This window comes from Eptesicus fuscus, chromosome 8 (assembly GCF_027574615.1).
Source record: "Eptesicus fuscus isolate TK198812 chromosome 8, DD_ASM_mEF_20220401, whole genome shotgun sequence".
Taxonomy (NCBI): Eukaryota; Metazoa; Chordata; class Mammalia; order Chiroptera; family Vespertilionidae; genus Eptesicus; species Eptesicus fuscus.
Genome location: NC_072480.1, coordinates 88,665,876 through 88,686,985, shown reverse-complemented (window position 1 = coordinate 88,686,985; position 21,110 = coordinate 88,665,876). Strand labels below are relative to the sequence as shown.

General features: G+C 49.3%; 1 protein-coding gene across 8 annotated transcripts in view; it reads right to left on the bottom strand.

Annotated features, from left to right (window-relative positions):
* Positions 1-21,110, bottom strand: part of MFHAS1 (multifunctional ROCO family signaling regulator 1) — a 76,378-nt gene that overhangs the window by 31,399 nt on the left and 23,869 nt on the right. Inside the window, exons 2-3 of one of the 8 annotated variants that reach the window (XM_054720082.1) lie at positions 19,415-19,431; positions 19,127-19,180 (exon numbers count right to left, since the gene is read on the bottom strand). The exons of 4 other annotated variants lie outside the window; for them this stretch is intronic. In XM_054720082.1, the coding sequence (XP_054576057.1) occupies positions 19,136-19,180; positions 19,415-19,431 (62 nt within the window). In that variant the 3' untranslated portion in view covers positions 19,127-19,135. Of the gene's footprint in view, positions 1-6,158; positions 6,230-18,691; positions 19,181-19,414; positions 19,432-19,536; positions 20,347-21,110 lie in introns of those variants that run through there. 3 more of the 8 variants (XM_054720085.1, XM_054720086.1, XR_008556785.1) reach the window with 3 other exon arrangements.

Here is a 21,110-nt window from a genome sequence, read left to right as displayed (position 1 = left end):
ATGTGCCCTCACTGGGAATCAAACCGTGACCTCCTAATTCATGGGTCAATGCTCAACCACTGAGCCACACCGGCCAGGTTATAAAAACAACTTTTAAACCCTTGGTTTTAAGAGTAACAGCGTATTTCTCTGCATTCAGGGAAATGCGTTACAGAGGCTGGGTGAGCATTCCTGCAGGGAGGGAAAGGGCAAGGAGCAGGCTCTGGGTCCTGGGTTCTAGTCCCGGGCTGCCCTAACTCCCTGCGGGGTCCTGACACACCCTCACTCCTCTGGGCCTCAGTCCTGCAGCTGCAAAAGGAAGGAGCTAAACTGGTTTATCTCCAGGGTCTGTTTAGCTCAAAATAGTCTGTTCCGGCTTAACATACTGTGAAAATGTATTTTCTACTGAATTTTCTAGGCTTCTCAAGTTAAACTCCTCGCAAATTCAGCACGATGTAGAGCAATCTCTTAAAGAGGCAAAACCAACATGTCCTGGGCGCTCCCCAGCCACCCTCCTGCTACCTTCCTGGTTCCCGGCCTGGGCCATCCACACGAGGTGCTGCAGCCTCCTGGCACCTAGGAAGGTGTCACCTGATCCACCGCTTATACAAACACCTATCTTCCTATTGGGCTTGTTTTAAGCAAGGCACAGAAACTGGAATACATATGCAAACAGAGTTATTAAAAAGTTTCAATTGTAGGTAATATTTTAAGTGTCTTAAGTTAACCCTGAATAATAATAATAATAATAATAATAATAATAATAAAAACAAAGGACAATTACACCAAGCAAAACTCCCTGATAAAGATCCGCAAACTAAATATGTAACATCTCCTTAAAGATACTTGCAAAAGGTAGTGGTGGCAACTGCACGAAGATCGTTTTCTGGAAATGAACCTACCACATACAAAACACTAACTCACTCCCCTCAAGTAACAATGCAAGAGGCAGTGTGAGCTAGCATTGACCTTGTTGAGAACCCTTACTGGGAAACGGTCACACTCAGGCCCAAAGGGTTTTAAGGTGTTCACTGCAGGCTGCCGGGACGGAACAGGGATAAGAAGTCCCCTGGTCCCGATGGTCTCAGTTCCCCCAAGTCTCCCTGACCCCGACCACCTCATAGCGCTTTGTATTCTCTGCGTGAACAGTACCAAAGCCTTGATCCTACTCCTCTCGTCCTAGAACATATCACCCCTCATGCTGCGCCATAATTTGAGGAAACATACCGTCCTATTTGGGCAACTCTACGTAAGACTTTCTGAATTTAAAGACAGAAAGGAATGTGTTCCGTATTGGTCCTGGAAATAAAAGCCCTCCTGGGTCTCAGCAAGGTGTGCAGTTAAAAATCATCAAAGCCTGACCCTAGCCCATTTGGCTCAGTGGATAGAGCATCAGCCTGCAGGCTGAAGAGTCCCAGGGTTCGATTCCAGTCAAGGGCACATGCCCAGGTTGTGGGCTCAATCCTCAGTGGGGGGCATGCAAGAGGCAGCTGATCAATAATTAGCTCTCATCATCATTGATGTTTCTGTCTCTCTCTCCCTCTCCCTTCCTCTCTGAAATCAATAATAAATATATTTTTTTAAAAAATAAAAAAATCATCAAAGCCTGGCTCTACACTGAAAGGAGGACATGAAGAGCAAAGCCACGTATAAGGTGAGTGTAAATAGGCTTTTCTCTTCTTAATTATTTTTGTATGAACAAAGATTTCATTTACACAGAACAAACATGTCAAACTCTCAGCATGCGGCCCGCCAGCTGCGAGTTTGACATGCTTGACATAGAAGGAAATCTCTAAATTAAGGATTTTAAAGTATGAAATTCGTTTTAAAAGATCTAAAAATACTTATGTGCCTGATCAGGAGTGAGGCTTTCCTGAAGTCGGAAGAACAATAGCTTAAATTTGTAAAAACAAAAATCTCCAATTTTCTATTTTTAAAGTTTTCACTCAATGGTTTTGTTTGTTGGCTTTTCTTTTTTAACTAGAGGCCTGGTGCACAAAATTTGTGCACTCGGGGAAGTCCCTCAGCCCGGCCTGCACCCTCTCGCAGTTTGGGAGCCCTCGGGGGATGTCCGACTGACGGCTTAGGCCCGCTCCCCTAAGCCCACAGTCGGACATCCTTAGCATTGCCACAGAGGCGGGAGAGGCTCCAGCCACCGCCGCTGTGCTCAGCAGCCGTGAGCCCGGCTCAGGACTTCTGGCTGAGCGGCGCTCCCTACGTAGGAGCGCACTGACCACCAGGAGACAGCTCCTGCATTGAGTGTCTGCCCCCTGGTGGTTAGTGTGCGTCATAGAGACCGGCTGTTTGGCCGATTTGCATATTAGCCTTTTATTATAATAGATAAGGGCTGCCCCAGAGAAAGCACTGCCCGCCTCCACGCTTTCTGAGACTATAATCTCAGATACCAAACATTAGATACCAGCACTTCCTCGGTCCACAGAAAAGCATGCAACTCCAAACTGACGTGGGAGACACGTGTAGATCCTCCTAGAAGCCCAAATCCTGCAGCCCTGCTAACAAGCGTGGTCAGCACCAGCAGCACACAGCACCCGGGAGCACGTTAGGAATGCAGAGCATCCACTGGGAAAAGAAGCCCAGGTGACTCGTGTGCACACAAATGTTGGAGGAGCACCGACTTAATTCTGGGAACCACTTGCTTTTCTCAAAAGAAATCCCTGGATGCTGCCTCGCATTTATTCCCAACTGGTGCTTCGGGACATACAGATGCTTGTGACATTCCATATTACCTCTCACCTTCCTCTCTTATATTTTGCAAATTTTGATTTACAGATTAGGAGGATGGTTTTAACCAACATAAAAACAAGAAAGTAGGTGTCTGCTTTGCATGTAGGAATGTGGGAGAGGAAGAAGGGGTCGGTGTGAGAGAGAAAGGGAAAGAGCGAAAGGTGGGTAGGTGCAGGGTAGATAGGGCAAGGCAGAGAAGAAAAAGAGGAGAGAGAAAGGATGGTAGAGGAATGGTCATTCCCCACCCCCTGGACTTCACCTTGTGCCCCCTCCTTCTCCATAAACACTAACAAATTCATCCCATATTTTATAGACTGAAAATAAAACACTAGCATTCCTCTTGAATTTAGCTTTTACACTGATGATGGACCAAAAAATGGAAAGGTAGAAACTAAAGACTTATCTCTCTGTTTTATCATTATCTGGGGCAGGACTAAATTAAACAGCAGAAATCTATTTTATTGTAGGATAATCCTATATAATAAAAGTCTAGTATGCAAATCGGTCGCTATGACGCGCACTGACCACCAGGAGGCAGACGCTCAACACAGAAGCTGCCCCACACAGCGGGCCTAAGCCATCTGTCGGACATCCCTTGAGGGCTCCCAGACTGCAAGAGGGTGCAGGCCAGGCTGAGGGGACCCCCCTCCCCAGTGCACAAATTTCGTGCACCAGGCCTCTAGTCTATAATAATAAAAAGGGTAATCTGCTAATTAGACCGAATGTCCTTCCGGGCGTCATTCTGGATGTCCTTTTGGATGAAGCCGGGGCCGGAGGGAAGCCACCAGGGTCCTGGGTGCCAGAGGGAAGCCAGTGCAGGCAGCCAGGGGAAGGATGGCCTACTCTTGCACGATTTTTGTGCATTGAGCCTCTAGTAAAATATATATATTTTTAAAAATCTACTCTTCTCTGGGACTCTGACGTCATGGATGTCATGCTGAAAGACATGAGACACAGATGCTAATCGTTTGGAAAAGTGGGATGGATGGAGGGGAAAAGAGCCCTGAAGTCAGAGAAGCCTGGGCTGCAGTGCCTGCCCTTCTGCTCACTGGTAGAGTGACCTCGGGCTCAGATTGTCAGGCTCAGCTTTGTCATTCCAAGAAATGGGAGAAATCAGGCCCGATGATTTCCAAAGGTCCCTCCATTTCACCCCTTAAAAAACATGATTCTAAAGCATATACCTATTGTTCCAATATTACTCCGTCTCTTAAAAATGGGGAAAATAATCCACACATGTTCTCACCAGGTGCAGGCTTCAAGAGTGTTATTTGTTCCGTGTGGGAAACAGAACAGCCCTCTTCAAAATACGACTCTTTTCACACTTAACCAGGTTTCTTTACAAAAACACAAATAAACTATGCACGGGCACCTACCTCACTCCTGCCGTTGTTTAAAATGAGCATGCCTTTGCACCAGCTTCTCACCCGGAAAGGTCTACAAGTACACAATTGAGATGCTATGGTTCTGCAGAGACAAGGCTGGCTTCCCTCCACCTTCTCTGTCATAACCCAGGAGGCTGGTGAAGGTCAGATCTCAGCCTCAGACGCCTCCTTCTCAGATCCTCCTCCGCACTGCACGGCCCATGCCTCTCTCACTCCTGTCCAGCCTGCACTCCCAGCCTCTCAAAGGGTGCCTGGCCCATAGAGGTGTGCACAAACACTGCTAAATGAGCAAATTTAAGTTCCAACACTGGTCACGTAAGAAGGCCCAAATACCATCAGCACAAAAGGGCAACACTTGGGTAAAGTTAAAAACCACCACCGCTACAAAAGGTAAAGATGAAAAGCGAAAAGAAAGGAAGTCAAGGAGGACTCTGAGAAGAAAACAGACTAAGCTATACCTTCCCTCGGCATCTTAAATGCGGACGTGTTGTTTTTTCCTTGAAGCTAGGGATAGAGCTTTCAGCTGGCTGCTTTCATCCACAGGCAAGCAAAATAAAGTGGTGCAGTGGATTTTTCTTCTTCCACATTCTGTTTCAACTGCAATTCTTTCTCAGGCTGAATAAGCTGAACAAATAATGAGGTTTTCTAGAGTTAGTCTGTATAGAGTCAGAAACAGTTCCATAAAAAAAAAAGAGAGAGAGAGAGAGAGACCGAAAAAGCTTCTTTCACAGTGATTGCCAATACGGGCAAGATCACAACGGATTCATGAGGCACCAGAAAATCATATTCCTTTTTAGTAATATTTGCCCCATCACACAGCACGTCAGGTAGCCAAGTCCAAAGCTGGGTGCACACCCAGCCAGAGCCAGACACAGGAACAAAAGATCGTAAAAGACATCTGCGAGGCTGTCTGCAAAGAGGTCTCAATTAGAAACCTACAGTTTAATTAAACTACCTTGTAAACCGACCCTCAGGCCGGGCCCAAATCATACTCCTGGAGGTGCCTTCTCCTAACCGGTCTTTTCTGGTCTTTACCTTGAATTTCCTTTCCATCACTTAATGTTTCCATATCTGAAGTTAGTGTTGCCCTGAGATTTATTAATAAAAGCACACTGATCCCTTTGGGAAAGCATTGGGAGGATTAAATACGACAATAATAGGTTTTAATAACAAGCATAATGAAAAAAACTAAGCAGGTTCCACACTCAACTTTTGACTTCTCTCTCAAAATCCCAGCTGTCTTTCCCAGCTCAATAAATGGCAATTCCATCGTTCTGGTTGCTCAGGCCAAAAACCTTATGTCTTCCTTTACTTCTTTCTCTCATAACCCAGAGCCATTCTGTCAACAAACCCTTTAGCTCTACCTTCCCCCAGATCTAAGAAGGTGGGCGCTCCACTGCTCGTATGCAGTCCAAGGGGCCGTGTGTCTTCCTGGACTACGGCACCAGCCCTACCTCCCCTCCCTGCTTCCCCCGGCTACTCACCACACACACACCCTCCAGGGTCTTCGAAAAATATTTAGTTTAAATTTTTCTTAGCCCAGAAACCCCCATCGGCTCTCCAACTCTCATACATAGAGTTGGTGAGATTACAAGTGACTTATTTTCTCCTTTCTAGTTTCATGCATTGTAATTAACAAATTTTATTGTCCCTGAAAGGAACAGCGACAGGGTTTTTGGTTTTTGTTTTCCAATAAACTCATTAGAAATGTCATGAGAGAACAAGGTTCTTGGAAGTGGATAGAACGCATTTAAATCGTAGAAAGAAAATATGGGCTGGGATAGGAATTCATTATTGACAACTAGTGGTTACTCACTAAGAAATAAAAGACAACCTCTATTTTATTTTTTTTTAATTTTTTAATTTCTTTATTGATTAAGGTGTCACATATTTGTCCTCATCCCCCCATTCCCATCCCCCACCCCTCCCCACGGATGCCCCCACCCCCCTGTTGTCCCCAACCATTGGTTAGGCTCCTATGCATGCACACAAGTCCTTTGATTGATCTCTCCCCTCTACCTCCACCCTCCCTTACCCTCCCTCTGAGGCCTGACAGTCCGATCGATGCCTCCTTGTTTCTGGGTCTGTTCTTGTTCATCAGTCTATGTTGTTCATCATTTCCCCTAGATGAGTGAGATCATGTGTTACTAGAAATATACTTATAAGAGCCGAACGTGAGACGAGCAATAATAGTTATGCTGACAGGCAAATGAATCAGTCTGTAGTAAGTTTCTTTCTGGACCAATAGTTCTTTTGAGACCCGATTTCAATGTCCACCAGTTCCTTATGTGTACATATCGGCACTGACTTTTCAGCTCTGGATGGTGGACAAATGGTGGTAATGCAGGTCCGACTCCCTCTGGTTTGGTCTCGCCCGGACCCAGGGGCGCGGCTTCACCCGGACTCAGGGGCGCGTGGCCTCACCCGGACCTGGGACCCAGCATCACCCGGGCCTCGGGGCGCGTGGCCTCACCCGGACCCAGGTGTGCGTGGCCTCACCCGGTCCCAGGATCCAGCCTCACCCGGACCCAGGGGCGCGGCCTCACCTGGACCTGGGACCCAGCCTCACCCGGATCCAGGGGCGCACAGCCTCACCCAGACCCGGGATCCAGCTTCACCCGGACCCAGGGGCGCACAGCCTCACCCAGACCCGGGATCCAGCTTCACCCGGACCTGGGACCCAGCCTCACCCGGACCCAGGGGCGCACGGCCTCACCCGGACCAGGGATCCAGCTACACCCGGACCCAGGGGCGCACGGCCTCATCCGGACCCGGGATCCAGCTTCACCTGGACCTGGGACCCAGCCTCACCCGGACCCAGGGGTGCACGGCCTCACCCGGACCCGGGATCCAGCTACACCCGGATCCAGGGGCACACGGCCTCACCCGGACCCGGGAACCAGCTTCACCCGGACCCTGGGGCGCGTGGCCTGACAACCTCTATTTTAAATTGTCATATATGAACTAAAATGAAGACACCTCATCCTACATGTACAACTAACTTTGCAATCAATTGCTTGCACACCCTAGACCTTCGGAAAACACGTACTGACTAAAATTCTTTCTTACCATAAATGAAGGGGATGATTCCATTTCCAATGACTTCAAATAGCAGGTGCCTAACTCCAATCAGGGCACATGCTGCTTAGTATATACTAAGCATCCTGAGTGGAGTAATATTCGCTGTAGCCACTTAGCTGAATAACCTCAACTTCCCACCACATTCACGCATCAGAAAAATGCTGCAGGTATTTGGTATGGCACGAACAGGTGAGATATAAAGCAGTACACACACATCCATCCCTCTGTGGGGATATTTCGCCATCATGACAAAGGTGAGGAAGGACAAAGCACAACCCAGACGCGGACTTAGCCAAATGTTGGGGAATCCACCCGGGCCACCTACTGATTGACGTTCGGCTAATCCCTTGCTTCCCAGTCTCCTGGGGCTGGACGCAGAGGATGCCCCACCTGACACCACAGGGCTTGAACCGGCCACCGTGTCCTGCTGTACTCTCCTCTTTAATCATTTCCAGCACATTTCTCATAACAGCGCTCCTCCAATACTTCAAAGGAAGGATTATGACCCCAATTTACACACAGCTGAGCACGTTAGCCATTCTGAGGGAGTGGCTCTACTCTTCATTTTATAAAGAACCAGTCAGGCTTAAAAATAAAGAAGTCATCCGATCTTATTCCCTCCGCCATCTCCAGCAAAGGAATCAAAGTGAAAGCCATTAATATAAGGAGACACAAAAATAACAGCAAATGGAGCTCAGGGGGGCTCAAAAGCTCCTCGTCATTAGGTCTGAAACTGAAATATTAAAATATTCATGAGATGAAGGAGGCCCTTTAGGAAGAGAGCGGGATCATCACTCTGAAACAATAGTAAAATATTCAACAGAGAGAACTGAAAAAAGCTTTTTGTACTTACATTGGGACTTTTTTAAAAAGCAAACAAATAAAAAACGCAGACTGCTGTAGCAAGCCACCAGCCCGCAGGCTACGTTAAGTATTAACTTAGAACTGAATGTCTGCAGAAATACTTTTATCAAATACATCGCAATGTCGGTGTCCACACACAAAACTGGTTTGGAGAAAAGTGGTTAAATCAAACCTTTTTTTTTTCTGACGATGAGAGATTTACCTCCGATTTCAAACCACCCTTACACTTACTTTCCTCTTAGTTGCTAACTGATTGAATTTATCATTTCCCCCCAAATATCACAGTGAAGGTACATAGCTAAATGTAATCCAGCTCTCTGAAACAACTCTGAAAGTTAAGAATCCATGGGCTTTTATCTCTTCATCCACCCACGTATATATGTGTGTAAACATACAGACATGTGTGTGTGTGTATACACACATATATACACATATATATGTATGTGTGTATATTGAATACATATTGTCAGTAATGTTTATTACTATTATGATATAGTAAAGTAACATAGAAATATATTTAGCATTGCACATTGCTAAATAGTGAGATTATATACTTCCCTCTGTCAGGAAGAAGAATATGGGTTTATTATAAAAGCATTTATCCAGCTGCACATTTGTACCTTCATGGTTCCCTCAGAATCCAGCCCACCTCTGGCACCAAGAGCCTCCCACGCGTTGGAAACGCGTCTCTGGGACGCGAAAGGAACAGGGAACTGGCTGCTGCACTGTGGTCAAGGAAACCAAGCTTTTGAATAAATAAACGATCCCTTTCTTTAAAGTGCAAACAGGTAGGGGGAGATAAGCTTTACTTTCTAGCAAAAGCAAGTGTTATCTCCTTTCCCTTTCCCTCCAAGGGAACCAAAACTTGAGAGGGTTCATAGCTCAAAGCCTGGCCTGGCCTGACCCAGGAAAACTCCCCTTGGACAAAACGTGCTTTCTTTCCTCCAGCACTGCGAGACACACAGCAGCCGGTCTCTGAAGAAGGCGGGGACTGCCTCAGGATGGCAGACACTTCTGGAAAAGCAATGACATTAAGGTACTTAAGCCTAACAGAGTTTGAAGTCCTTATGAGTAACCCTGATAGCTAATACCATGCCCGCTCTCATGAAGATAATTTTATATGCACCACCTCTGCCTGACTGGGTTTTGAGGCAACACACACTAAAAATCAGATTGTCAACTTTTGCATCCAGCGGCAACTACCAGCTATTAAACTAGTTAGCACTTAGACACTATTAACTCTCAGCTACACCCCTTGGTAAATGTTCCCAGTCACTTAGGGTTCTCTTTCAAGAACTGGAATGCAAATGGTTTAGCATGGGTGTGATAGTGCACACTAATCATTTCCCGCTTTTTATAAGTGTTAATAGCAAGAGTAACTCTCGTTGATACCCAACCAAAAAATACTTCCCACATCAGGGAGGTGGCCTGTGGTGCTGGTATTTTCCTAGTGTGTGTGCAAATGACAGCAGAATTTTTGAACTGAAAGAGACTTTAGAGATCACTTAATCCAACCCCTCCTTTTAAAGATTAAGAGACAGGACCAGTGAGTTGAAATGTCCAAAGTCACAGAGTTTATTAGTAGAAATAATATCAAAAGACCCTGAATTCCCAGGCCATCGCACTACACACCAATCCACACGCTTCACCACTCATGTAATTGCAACAGAACTCTTTTCTCTCGTCCATCTCCAAACTCACCACTGCCTCTTCCAGCGAGTTCCATATACAGCACATCCCAACACAACAGCTCCATCAACGGTTGTACCGCCCTGAGAACCAATCACCTGTAGCCAATCGGCTTTTCCTTAGAGTAAACCTCCTCTTCATAATAAAGAAGGTCTTACCTCAGTTAGGTATGTATGTTTCCCTCGAGGGCTTAGGGGAAAATTCCAAGCTAGATGAATTACCGAAAATTAAAAGTACCAAGTTCGCTTTCCCGTTGTATTAAGCTTGGGTTGTTTTCAGGATGCCCAACTCTGCCAACAGGGGTCTGTGCTTTCCATCTGTGCAATGGTTTAGAGGTGGGTGTCTGCTTACCGGGAGCTAGGTTTAGCCGTCTGATCCCAGATGTTGGTATTTAGTATTCTTCCGGTGCTTACAACTGGCAGTTTCTGTCATTTAAGTGAGAAGTACACCGGCAAGAGGAGAACCCTGACGCTCTCAGGGACGCGGGAAGCCAGCAAGCAGCTGCTCCACGGATGGGTGAGTCAGTGCCGGAGAACCCTCTCCAGCGTGAGGTCTAGGGTCCCCAAAGCAGCCTCTGCAAACTCCACATCTGGAGTCGCTATCTGCACAAGAAGACTGATTCGCTTGGCAGTTTAATCAAATGCACCGTATCACGTAGTCCTACAAAACAGTGTCTGGGGTTTTATATCTATACTAGAGGCCCAGTGCACGAAATTCGTGCACGGAGGGGGGTTGTCCCTCAGCCCAGCCTGTACCCTCTCCAATCTGGGACCCCTCGAGGGATATACGACTGCCCTCTCACAATCCAGGATTGCTGGCTCCCAACTGCTTGCCTGCCTGCCTTCCTGATTGCCCCTAACCACTTCTGCCTGCCAGCCTGATCACCCCCTAACCACTCCGCTGCCAGCCTGTTTGCCCCAACTTCCCTCCTCTGTCGGCCTGGTTACCCCTAACTGCCCTCTCCTGCAGGGTTGATCACCTCCAACTGCCCTTCCTTGCAGGCTTGGTCCCTCTCAACTGCCCTCCCTTGCAGGCCGGGTGCCATCCAACTGCCCTCTCCTGCTGGCCATCTTGTGGTGGCCATCTTGTGTCCACATGGGGGCAGGATCTTTGACCACATGGGGGCAGCTATATTGTGTGTTGCAGTGATGGTCAATCTGCATATTACTCTTTTATTAGATAGGATAGAGGCCTGGTACAGGGGTGGGGGCCAGCTGGTTTGCCCTGAAGGGCGTCCCAGATCAGGTGGGGGTTCCCTTGGGGTGTGGGGCGGCCTGAGCGAAGGGCTTGTGGTGGTTTGCAGGCAGGCCACGCCCCCTGGCAACGCAAGGGGAGGCCCTGGTATCTGGAAATTATTTTCCTTCTACTATTGAAACTTTGTAGCCTGGAACGGAGCCAAGCCTGGGGCTCCCTCCGAGGCCGGTAGCCATTTCTGTTGGGGTTATAATTGAAACTTTGTTGCCTTAAGCGGGTGGGCCCGGCTAGGGTGTGGGGAAAGCTTTGCTTCCCCTGTTGCCAGTGGCAACCCTGGCCTGCTCTCTTAAGCTCCATTCTGCTGCCATTTGTTTGAATTTGTTTACCTTCTATAATTGAAACTTTGTAGCTTGAGTGGAGGCTTAGGCCTGGCAAAGGCAGGTGGAAAGCTTGGCTTCCTCTGTTACCTAGGAAACCTTGCCCTCTGTGGCTGTAGCCATCTTGGTTTGGGTTAATTTGCATACTCGCTCTGATTGGGTGGTGGGCGTGGCTTGTGGGTGTGTCAGAGGTATGGTCAATTTGCATATTTGTCTATTATTAGATAGGACTAGTAGCCCTGCGCACGATTAAATCGTGCGGGTTCCCGAGGCCTAGCTGCAATCAGGGCCATGTCCGCTGCCCAGCGTCACTCCTCCACCTCCGTGGTCCCTGCCCCGTGAACCTCCACGCTAACAGCCCCCACCCCACGAGGCTCCTCGGCCTCTGCTGCCCATGCCCCATGATGCTCTTCTGCCTCAGCAGCCCCGCGAAGCTCCACACTCGTCGCCCCCGCCCTGCCTCCACCACCCCGCAATGCTCCACGCTAACAGCCCCTGCCCTACTCCTCCACCTCACCTCTGCCACCCCGCGATGCTCCATGCTCGCTGCCCCCACCCCGCGAGACTCCTCAGCCTCCGCAGCCCCGCCCTGCCACACCGTGAGAGCCGGACCAGTCCTTTGGTCATTTGGGCCCACAGCTCCCTCCTCCCAGCCACCGCCACCTTGGGTGGCCAGGGGCCCACAGCTCCAGCTCCCTCAGCTCCCTAGCCTGGCGTCCGGTAGAGCCTGCGGTCGTTACTGGTCATTAAAGACCCAGGGTTTTTATATATTAGGACTAGAGGCCAGGTGCATGAATTCATGCATGGGTGGGGTCCAGCTGACCCACCCCAATGGGGGCCGATGGGGCCGGTGGGGGGAGGGGCCACCAGAGGTTGACTGGCCGGCACTGCCCCGTAGGGGTGAGGGGGCCAATCGGGGGCGGGGCCGGCCAGGGTAGGGGGGAGGCCGTGGGAGGTTGGCCGGTTGGCCCTGCCCACGATCGGGGGGAGGAGGGCCAATCGGGGGCTGGGCAGGGCTGGCCAGGGCTGCAGGAGGTTGAGGGGGGGCCGATCGGGCCCTGATCGAGCTGGTTGGCCGTCGCAGTGCATGTCATAGCGACCGGTCATTCCGTCGTCTTGGTCGCTGGGCTTTGATATATAGAGATATATTTTTTTATTGATTTCAGGGTGGAAGGGAGAGGGAGAGAGAGATTGAAACATCAATGATGAGAGAGAATCACTGGTCGGCTGCCTCATGCACACCCCACACTGGGGATCGAGCTCACAACCCAGGCATATGCCCTGCCCGGGAATCGAACCATGACCTCCTGGTTCATAGGTCGACACTCAACCACTGAGCCACACCAGCCAGGCCAAAATGGAGTTTTAATGTGTTGTTAAAGGACCAGAAAACACAAAATTTACAGGACTTATCTACTATTTCAAAACAGATGGAAGCAAAACTGTTGTTTAATATTCTATTCCTGCCCAGTTCACTCAGTGCATCCCTCCCAAGGACTGAGAGCTCCTCCGAACACCTGTGCAGAGCCCAGCTTTAGAGGCATAGGGAGGGGTGGTGCCAGCTTCCTCTCAAGGAGAGCCACACCATGCAGACCCCCATACCTAACCCTCCCCTCCAGGAAGCTGAGGTTTCAGAACTGCCGGGCACATTACGCAGCATTAGTGTGACTCCTTAAAACACACCACACAAGGTTTTGTATCTAGCATCAGCTGGTTTCAATGGCTGCAAAACAGATGGGAACATTGTTTCTTTTCTTTTTTTAAATCTTCACCTGAGGATTCTTTTTCCTTTGATTTTTAGAGAGACCGATAGGAAGAGAGGAAGGGAGAGAGAGGGAAGGAGGGATAGAGGGAGGGAGGGAAGGGGAAGGAAGGAAGGAAGGAAGGGAGGGAGGGAGGGAGGGAAACCTCGATGTGAGAGACACACATGGACTGGTGTGCCTCCCGAATGGGCCCCGACTGGGGTTGGGGATTGAACATGCAACTGAGGTACATGCCCTTGACCAGGAATCAAACCCAAGACCCTTCGGTCTGAGGGCCAACGCTCTAACCCCTGAGCAAACCAGCCAGGGGCGTTTTGTTTCTTTTAAATTCTGTGTTCTCAGGACACCATCAGCCTTCATTAAGGCTGGGGTTCCAACTTCTGTGGCCATCTGCCACCAATGCTCTTAATAACCAGACATTGATCTGGTTCTCAAGTCTGGAGAAAAAGCTTTCTATTTTTGTTTACCCTCACAGGGTTCAGACCACAGGGCGCACCCACCGTGCAAAGCTCTAATTTGGCTGACACAGAACGAAGGCTGTTCAGTGGTCTCTTACAGCAGGCCATAATTGTTTTTAGCCCCAATTAGTCAAATTTACATTCTGGGAAAAGGGCATGGGTTCCCACTTCCAAATACTTACTCTGTGGGCAGGAAGATGACCTAAAAACACCAATGCAACCCAAAGGAGGGGAGTTCCAGTCTGCTCTCAGCAGCAACTGCCTGCCTCAGCCTGTGTCTGCTCTCAGCCTCTGACCTCACCCCTCCCTGCCCCACTTTCTCCTATGATAAACATGGGGGTGTTACCATCCACTCACACTTAGTTACATTATACACTGAGTGGCCAGATTATGATGATCTCTGAACGCATAATAATCTGGCCACTCAGTGTATATCCTATATAATAAAAGGCTAATATGCAAATTGTCCCCTTGACCAGGAGTTCGACCAGCAGGCAAGGCTGGCCAACCGCCCATGTCCCCTCCCCCTGGCCAGCCTGGCCGGACCCCACCCATGCACGAATTCATGTACCAGGCCTCTAATATCCTACCTAATAAAATGGTAATATGTAAATTACCATCATTCCGCTACGCCCATGATTGGGCCAGCGGGAGGCGCAGGGGGCGGGACTCAGGGTGCCCGGGGTAGCCGATTGGGCCAGCGGGACGCTGAGCACGCATCGCCAGCGGCGGCGCAAGCTCAGCGTCTGCACCATGGCTGTGCTGCAAAACAGAAGGGGCCTCTGGGGCAGCGAGCTCACGTCCTGCCGTGGACCATCAAAAGCGGGGGAGCTGGGTGCTGGTCCGCTCAGGCACCAGGAAGCCACGGCAGAGGCTTCCGAAAGGCCTGGTGCACCAGCAGACAGGCACCCAGCTCCCCCGCGATCAAAAGCGAAAGCATGTAGGGGACCCTACATGTGCATGATTCAATCATGCACTGGGCCTCTAGTATATATATATATGTACACTGAGTGGCCAGATTATTATGCGTTCAGAGAACATAATAATCTGGCCACTCAGTGTATAGTTACACTGACACACCCACAGAGACTTACAGTACCCCACGCTGCCACAGCCCACTCTGAAGATATCTCCCCCAGCTCAACAGACGACAGCCCCATCCTGCCTGCCCCTGCCGACCTTCCAGCAAGGGTGGAGAGCACGGGAGAGCTGCACAGGGAGAAAAAGAAACCAGTTCCATAACCAGACAACTACTCTACTAGGTACCATGCACAGTCTCAGGGTGGCTGGTCACAAACATGGAAAACCTGGGTTAGGCGGCCTGGCTCACAGGGGACGGATGCACCCGCAAACCCAGCCATCAGGTCCTCCTGCGCATCCTAGTGGCCAGGCCCAGAGGCCCACGCTGCACCCTGGCCTGCGGTGTCTGGCTGCACTCACCAGGGGCGGGCTGCGACCTCTTGCCGGCTACCTGGGGGCAGGGGTGACGGGGACGGAGGTGCGGTGAGAATGCAGGGTGTCTGCCAAGCTCGCTCTCACTCGCCCTGCTACCCTTCCCTGGGACACCAGGGCTCGTGCACAGGGGAAGCCCCGCCTACCTGGGGGCGGGGGTGACGGGACGGAGGTGTGGTGAGAATGCAGGGTGTCCGTCGGGGAAGCTGTAGCTGCTGTCGGGGAAATAGCCGTCTTCACTAACACTGTTGGTGATGGAGGGCAACCACTCCTATTTGCAATTCCCGTCCTACATCTCATAGAGGAGACCACGCCCAGGGACCACCTTGATTTGCCTTAGGTGTGGATCACAATACAGAATTACTAGAGACCCGGTGCACGAAATTCGTGCATGGGTGCAGTCCCTAGGCCTGGCTGGTGATCGAAGTGTGAGCGTCTGGCATGGAAGGGCAGGTCCCAGCTGACCTCTTGGCCCTGGGCAGGCACCTGGGCCCCCGGGCCCCCGTGCATCCCCCTTCACCTAAGTCACGGCGCCCGAGCCCCCACGCGGAGATGCGGTGAGTGCAGCCGGACACCGCAGGCTGGGGTGAAGCATGGGCCTCTGGGCCGCAGCGGCGCCACATGGAAGCTGGGCGGGCAGCGCCCTCTCTCCTGGCAGGTCTCGCAGACTGGCTCCTGTGTGAACCCATGGGGAGTCCGACCCGCCCCTGCAGGCTCCACAGCTGCGGCCCGGCTCACCCGGAAGAGGCCGCGTGGGTGCGGGGTGGGCTCCTCGTGGGCCCCCGGCACATGAGTGTGGGGCCTTCCCCAGCACACAAGCCCTCGTGTTCGGGGAAGGGTAGCAGGGGGAGGAGAGTGAGCTCGGCAGACACCCCGCCCCCAGGTAGCCAGCTCACTGCACCTCCGTCCTCGTCACCCCACCCCCAGGTAGCCGGCGAGAGGTCGCAGCCCCCTGTGTGGGTGCAGCGGGAGGTTGGTCGCCGCCACCCACTCACAGCCCCCCGTCCCAGACCCAATTGGGCAATCAGGGCCTGCCCGCCGCTGGTCACCGTCTGCAGGGAGATTAGTCAGGACTGAGCCCCCCCCCTGCCTCCCTCAGCACCTGGAAGGCGGGCAGCGGCCCTGCCGCCCACCGCCGCTACCGGTTGCCGTCTGTGGGGTGATCGGGTCCCTGCTCACACCTGCCTTGGCCTGGCGCTGCCCGCTCACCTGCTCCACCATCCCGCCACGATCCCACTCTGGTCAGTGCCCATCAGGGCCGGCAGCGCCTCCACCTCTGCCCACCACCAACACCGCGTCACCGATGCCCGCCATGTTCCGCGCCGCCCCTTGGTGGTCAGCGCATGTCATAGCGAGCGGTCGAACTCCCGGTCTAATAATTTGCATATTAGGCTTTTGTTATATAGGATACCTATTTTGGTTTTCTAAAAAAGTTTCTAAGTAATGAACTTTCTATAGGTTTGCCTGATTTAGCAAGTAAAAACACAGGATGATCAATTACATCTGAAGATTGGATGGCATACATTTATATGAAAAAGTTATTTGTTGCTTATCCAAAATTCAAATTTAACATATGTAGGCACGAGATATATTTAGGATAAAACTTAGTCAATGTTTATCTGAAGTTCAGATTTCACAAAAATAGAGCATCCTCTGTTTTATCTGGCAACCCTACCACGGCTCTAGGACCTGGGAGAAGAAAGGTGAGTGAGACGCGGCAGCTGACTCCCGGGAGCTCACTGTCCAGTGAGAACCAGACCTGGATGAGTACAGTACAGGTTACAATGGAGGTGAGAGGTGTTTTCCAAGTGCTTTCAGGAACACAGGCAAAGGAGCCATTAAATCCTAATTTAGCGCCTCACGTCCCTATCCTTCACCATGACAACGAACGTTATGGAACTTCGCATTCTAGAATTCTCTGTATCCTACAGATTCTATAATCCTGATTCACGACCTTGCTAAGTGTTCCAAATGTCCCTCCATGACAGGACATCACCCCCCTTCAGGAGTAACATCCACAGCAAAAGCATTTTCTGACACGTCCAGGGCTCAGGGAGCTCTCTCCTTAACCCCGGGCTGCGTCGGTACCCTCACAAGAACCCACATAAGAGCCGAGAGCCATGTGGTTTGCACGCGACGGGCGCTCAGTAAGGGTCATCTGGGTAAGAAAACCGAACTTCACTAATGCCACCCCATCTTCATGTGCAACCCCACAGCCTGAACAACTGTGAACGACATTCACTGTGCCTTCGCCATGGTTTCCATCAGAATCACGTGGCTGTCAAGGTCATCTGAAAGGAGCTGGAGAACACCAGCCACAGGACAGATGTGAGAAGACGGGTGAGAAAACACACGGAGTCACATACACTGCCACGTAACCTCCGTCACTCACGTGCTCTGAGAGCGAGCAGGGTTGGAGGGTTGGCCTATTTCAGATCCATCCTCACCATGTCAGCTGAGATGAGGGACTCCCACATACTACTCACGAGCACATTTCTGAAAGTACAATTTTGGGGCCCATATTTGGAAAACGAACTCTCTGGAGCTCTTTTCTGAGCCAGCAGCTAAGGGAGCTGGGCACGGAGTAGACTGGTCAGGTGGGGTCAAGCAAGGACAGTGCCCGAGAGACCTGCCCAGGCTCACGTTATTCTCTCCTCGTGGCCCTCGGGCAGGCGTGATGGGCACAGCCTGGCACTGAAGCGGCTCCAGCCTAAAAATCACCTGAACCGTCTCGTGAAGAGATGCTCCATTTCCCCAAGATTTCAAGATCACAGGAGACAAAGCAACAGAAGGGCAGGATGTGGGGGGAGAAGCAAGGAAGCTAAGAAATAGGTGGTATGTTCCTATTTTCTTCTAGGACTGCCTTAGACCAGTGGTCGGCAAACTCATTAGTCAACAGCCAAATATCAACAGTACAACGATTGAAATCTCTTTTGAGAGCCAAATGTTTTAAACTTAAACTTCTTCTAACGCCACTTCTTCAAAATAGACTCGCCCAGGCCGTGGTATTTTGTGGAAGAGCCACACACAAGGGGCCAAAGAGCCGCATGTGGCTCGCGAGCCGCAGTTTGCCGACCACGGCCTTAGACCACGGAAAAGAGGGCATGATCCAATATTGCCAAGTGCATTCGGTAAGACTTTGGGACCCACGGTGAGAAACCAAGGACATATTTCATGTCAAAGACAACCATTTCAAGACTTAAAATGGGATAATTAGCTGAGTGGTGTTTTACTTACAAGGTCTCAATTTTCCAGTATTAAAAAATAATATTGGTCTTCCATTCCTAGCCTATTCATCTCTGCATCCCCGGCACTGAGTACCTTTACGGCACTAGCAGACATCCCATGGTGTCTGATAAATTGATAAGTTAATGGATGGTGTCCAGGACGTTTTAATCCTGTGATCCAGATCCCCTCGATGGGCATTCGTCAGTTGATTACTGCACCTGGGAAACTGCAGCCACATGGTTTTGTTTATACATTTTTCCCAACAGCCAAGGTGAACCTCCAAGTGATAAAGAGAAACAAGTATACTCAAATTCTCATCTTTCAAGGCCCAACATTAAAACTTACTCAAAATAAGTTACTTTTACAAGTCAGAAAAGTGAAGACACTTTTACAACTTCAATATATCAAAGAAACATCAACTTGTTTATAATTTTGTTTTATTTTTGTTTTTTTAATATATTTTATTGATTTTTTGCAGACAGGAAGGGAGAGGGAAAGAGAGTTAGAAACATCGATGAGAGAGAAATATCGATCATCTGTCTCCTGCACACCCCCTACTGGGGATGTGCCTACAACCAAGGTACATGCCCTTGACCAGAATCGAACCCGGGACCCTTCAGTCCACAGGCAGATGCTCTATCCACTGAGCCAAACTGGTTAGGGCTATAATTTTGTTTTATTTATTTATTTATTTATTTTTGACTAGAAATAAACATATAATAACAAAAAATGTTTGAGTCCCAATTACAATGTCCAACAGTTCTGAGACCCAGTTTCAATGTCAAATAGTTCCTTATGTGTACATGTCAGCAATGATATCTGGATGATGGACAGATGGTGGCAATGCAGGTCCGACCCTCTCTGGTTTGGTCCTGGGCAACCTGCATTGACGCACAGCTGCTGACTGCTAGCGTGGCAAGGCGTCATCTATAATTTTGTTTTAGAGGCAGTGCAGAAGAAAACATTTTTTTTTTAATATATTTTATTGATTTTTTTACAGAGAGGAAGGGAGAGGAATAGAGAGTCAGAAACATCGATGAGAGAGAAACCTCGATCAGCTGCCTCCTGCACACCCCCTACTGGGGATGTGCCCGCAACCAAGGCACATGCCCTTGACCGGAATCGAACCTGGGACCCCTCAGTCCGCAGGCCGACGCTCTATCCACTGAGCCAAACCGGTTTCGGCCAGAAGAAAACATTTTGAAAGCATTGCCAAATTCTAAAAAAATTAAAATAATTTTTACAAATCCCAAATAAATTCAGTCCATTAAAGCAGAAACAAACACACACACACACACACACACACACACACACACAAACTGTTTCAATTCAAGACAGAAAGGTTTAGACAGAAAGGTCATAAAAGATTAACAACTAAATTCCAGATATGGCCCCACGGTTTAACTATTAAACAGCCAACCCAATATAGGACACGTTTGCTTCTAACTCAATATCCCTATTGGATCTCTGACTCTACAGCAGGGTATCTTCCAAGCCAAAATGTGCCAACTACTTCTGCCTTGAAATAAATACTGTCTGTGAACTTCCTGGGCTTAGGTACATCCTTCTCTTTTATCCAGCCACAAACGATCCAGTCATCTCAACCACATTTAATAGTAAGTAATCTATAATAATAAAAGTGTAATATGCTAATTAGACCGGATGTCCTTCCGGACGAAGCCAGGGCTGTGAGGGAAGCCCGGGTCCCGGGTGCCAGAGGGAAGCCAGTGCCGGCAGCCGGGGAAGGAAGGCCTACTCTTGCATGAATTTCGTGCATCGGGCCTCTAGTGTATAAATAAAAACAAACATATGTGTACAGTAGCCTCCCACATCCATGGTACCGCTTTCTATAGTTTCACGTACCTATCGCAGCCAATCGTGGTCTGAAAATAGTAAATGGAAAATTCCAGAAATGAACAATTCATAAGTATGATGAAATCTCAGGGCATCCTGCTCCATCCCACGTGGGACATGAACCATCCCTTTGTCCAGAGTATCCATGCTGTATACACTCCCCACACATTAGTTACTTAGTAGTGGTCTCGCTGTCACAGTGCTGTGTTCAAGTCACTCTCGTTTTACTCAATAACGGCCCAAAAGTGTAACAGGAGTAATGCTGGCAATCTGGATAAGCCTTTAAGTGAAAAAGTGAGTACAGTACATTACGATATTTTAAGGGGGGGGGGGGACATACATATAAATTTTATTGCAATGTGTTGTTGTAATTGTTCTATTTTATCATTAGCTATTATTGTTCATCTCTTACTGTGCCTAATGGGCTAATGGTAATTCAAAACTGTGAACTGATCTTGCAAGGAAAGGAGGATTTTATTGGAAACCTGACTTTCTGCAACAACTGCAAACACTGAACTGCTGGGATCACCAGACCACCGGTCCCCTATCAGCGCAAACATTCGGATTCAAAGAAACTCTTCACTGCACCACGGAAAGGTCAGATTTCGCCTGAAATAAGTGCCTTGTCTGTTGTGCCTGGTTGTGTTGTATTTTATACCTTTAAATCAACGCCAGAGAGAGAAATCTATATAACCAGACATCCGGAGAAGAGAGACCATGAGGAGACAAAGAAATAGCCCCCGGAAAGAGAAGCAGGCATCACCAGAAAAGGAAGTAAACGATTTAGAGGCAAACAACCTATCAGAGAAAGAATTCAGAGAAATGGTCATAAAGTGGCTGAAAAGGATGGAAGACAAATTCGACAATATGAGTAAGAACCAAGAAGAAATGAAGAAGAACCAAGAAGAAATGAAAAATGACATCGCTGCTGTAAAGAACTCAATAGAAAGCATCAAGAGTAGACTAGACGAAGCAGAGGACCGCATAAGTGAGCTAGAAGACAAGATGGAAAAAAATACCCAATTACAACAGCTTCTAGAAACA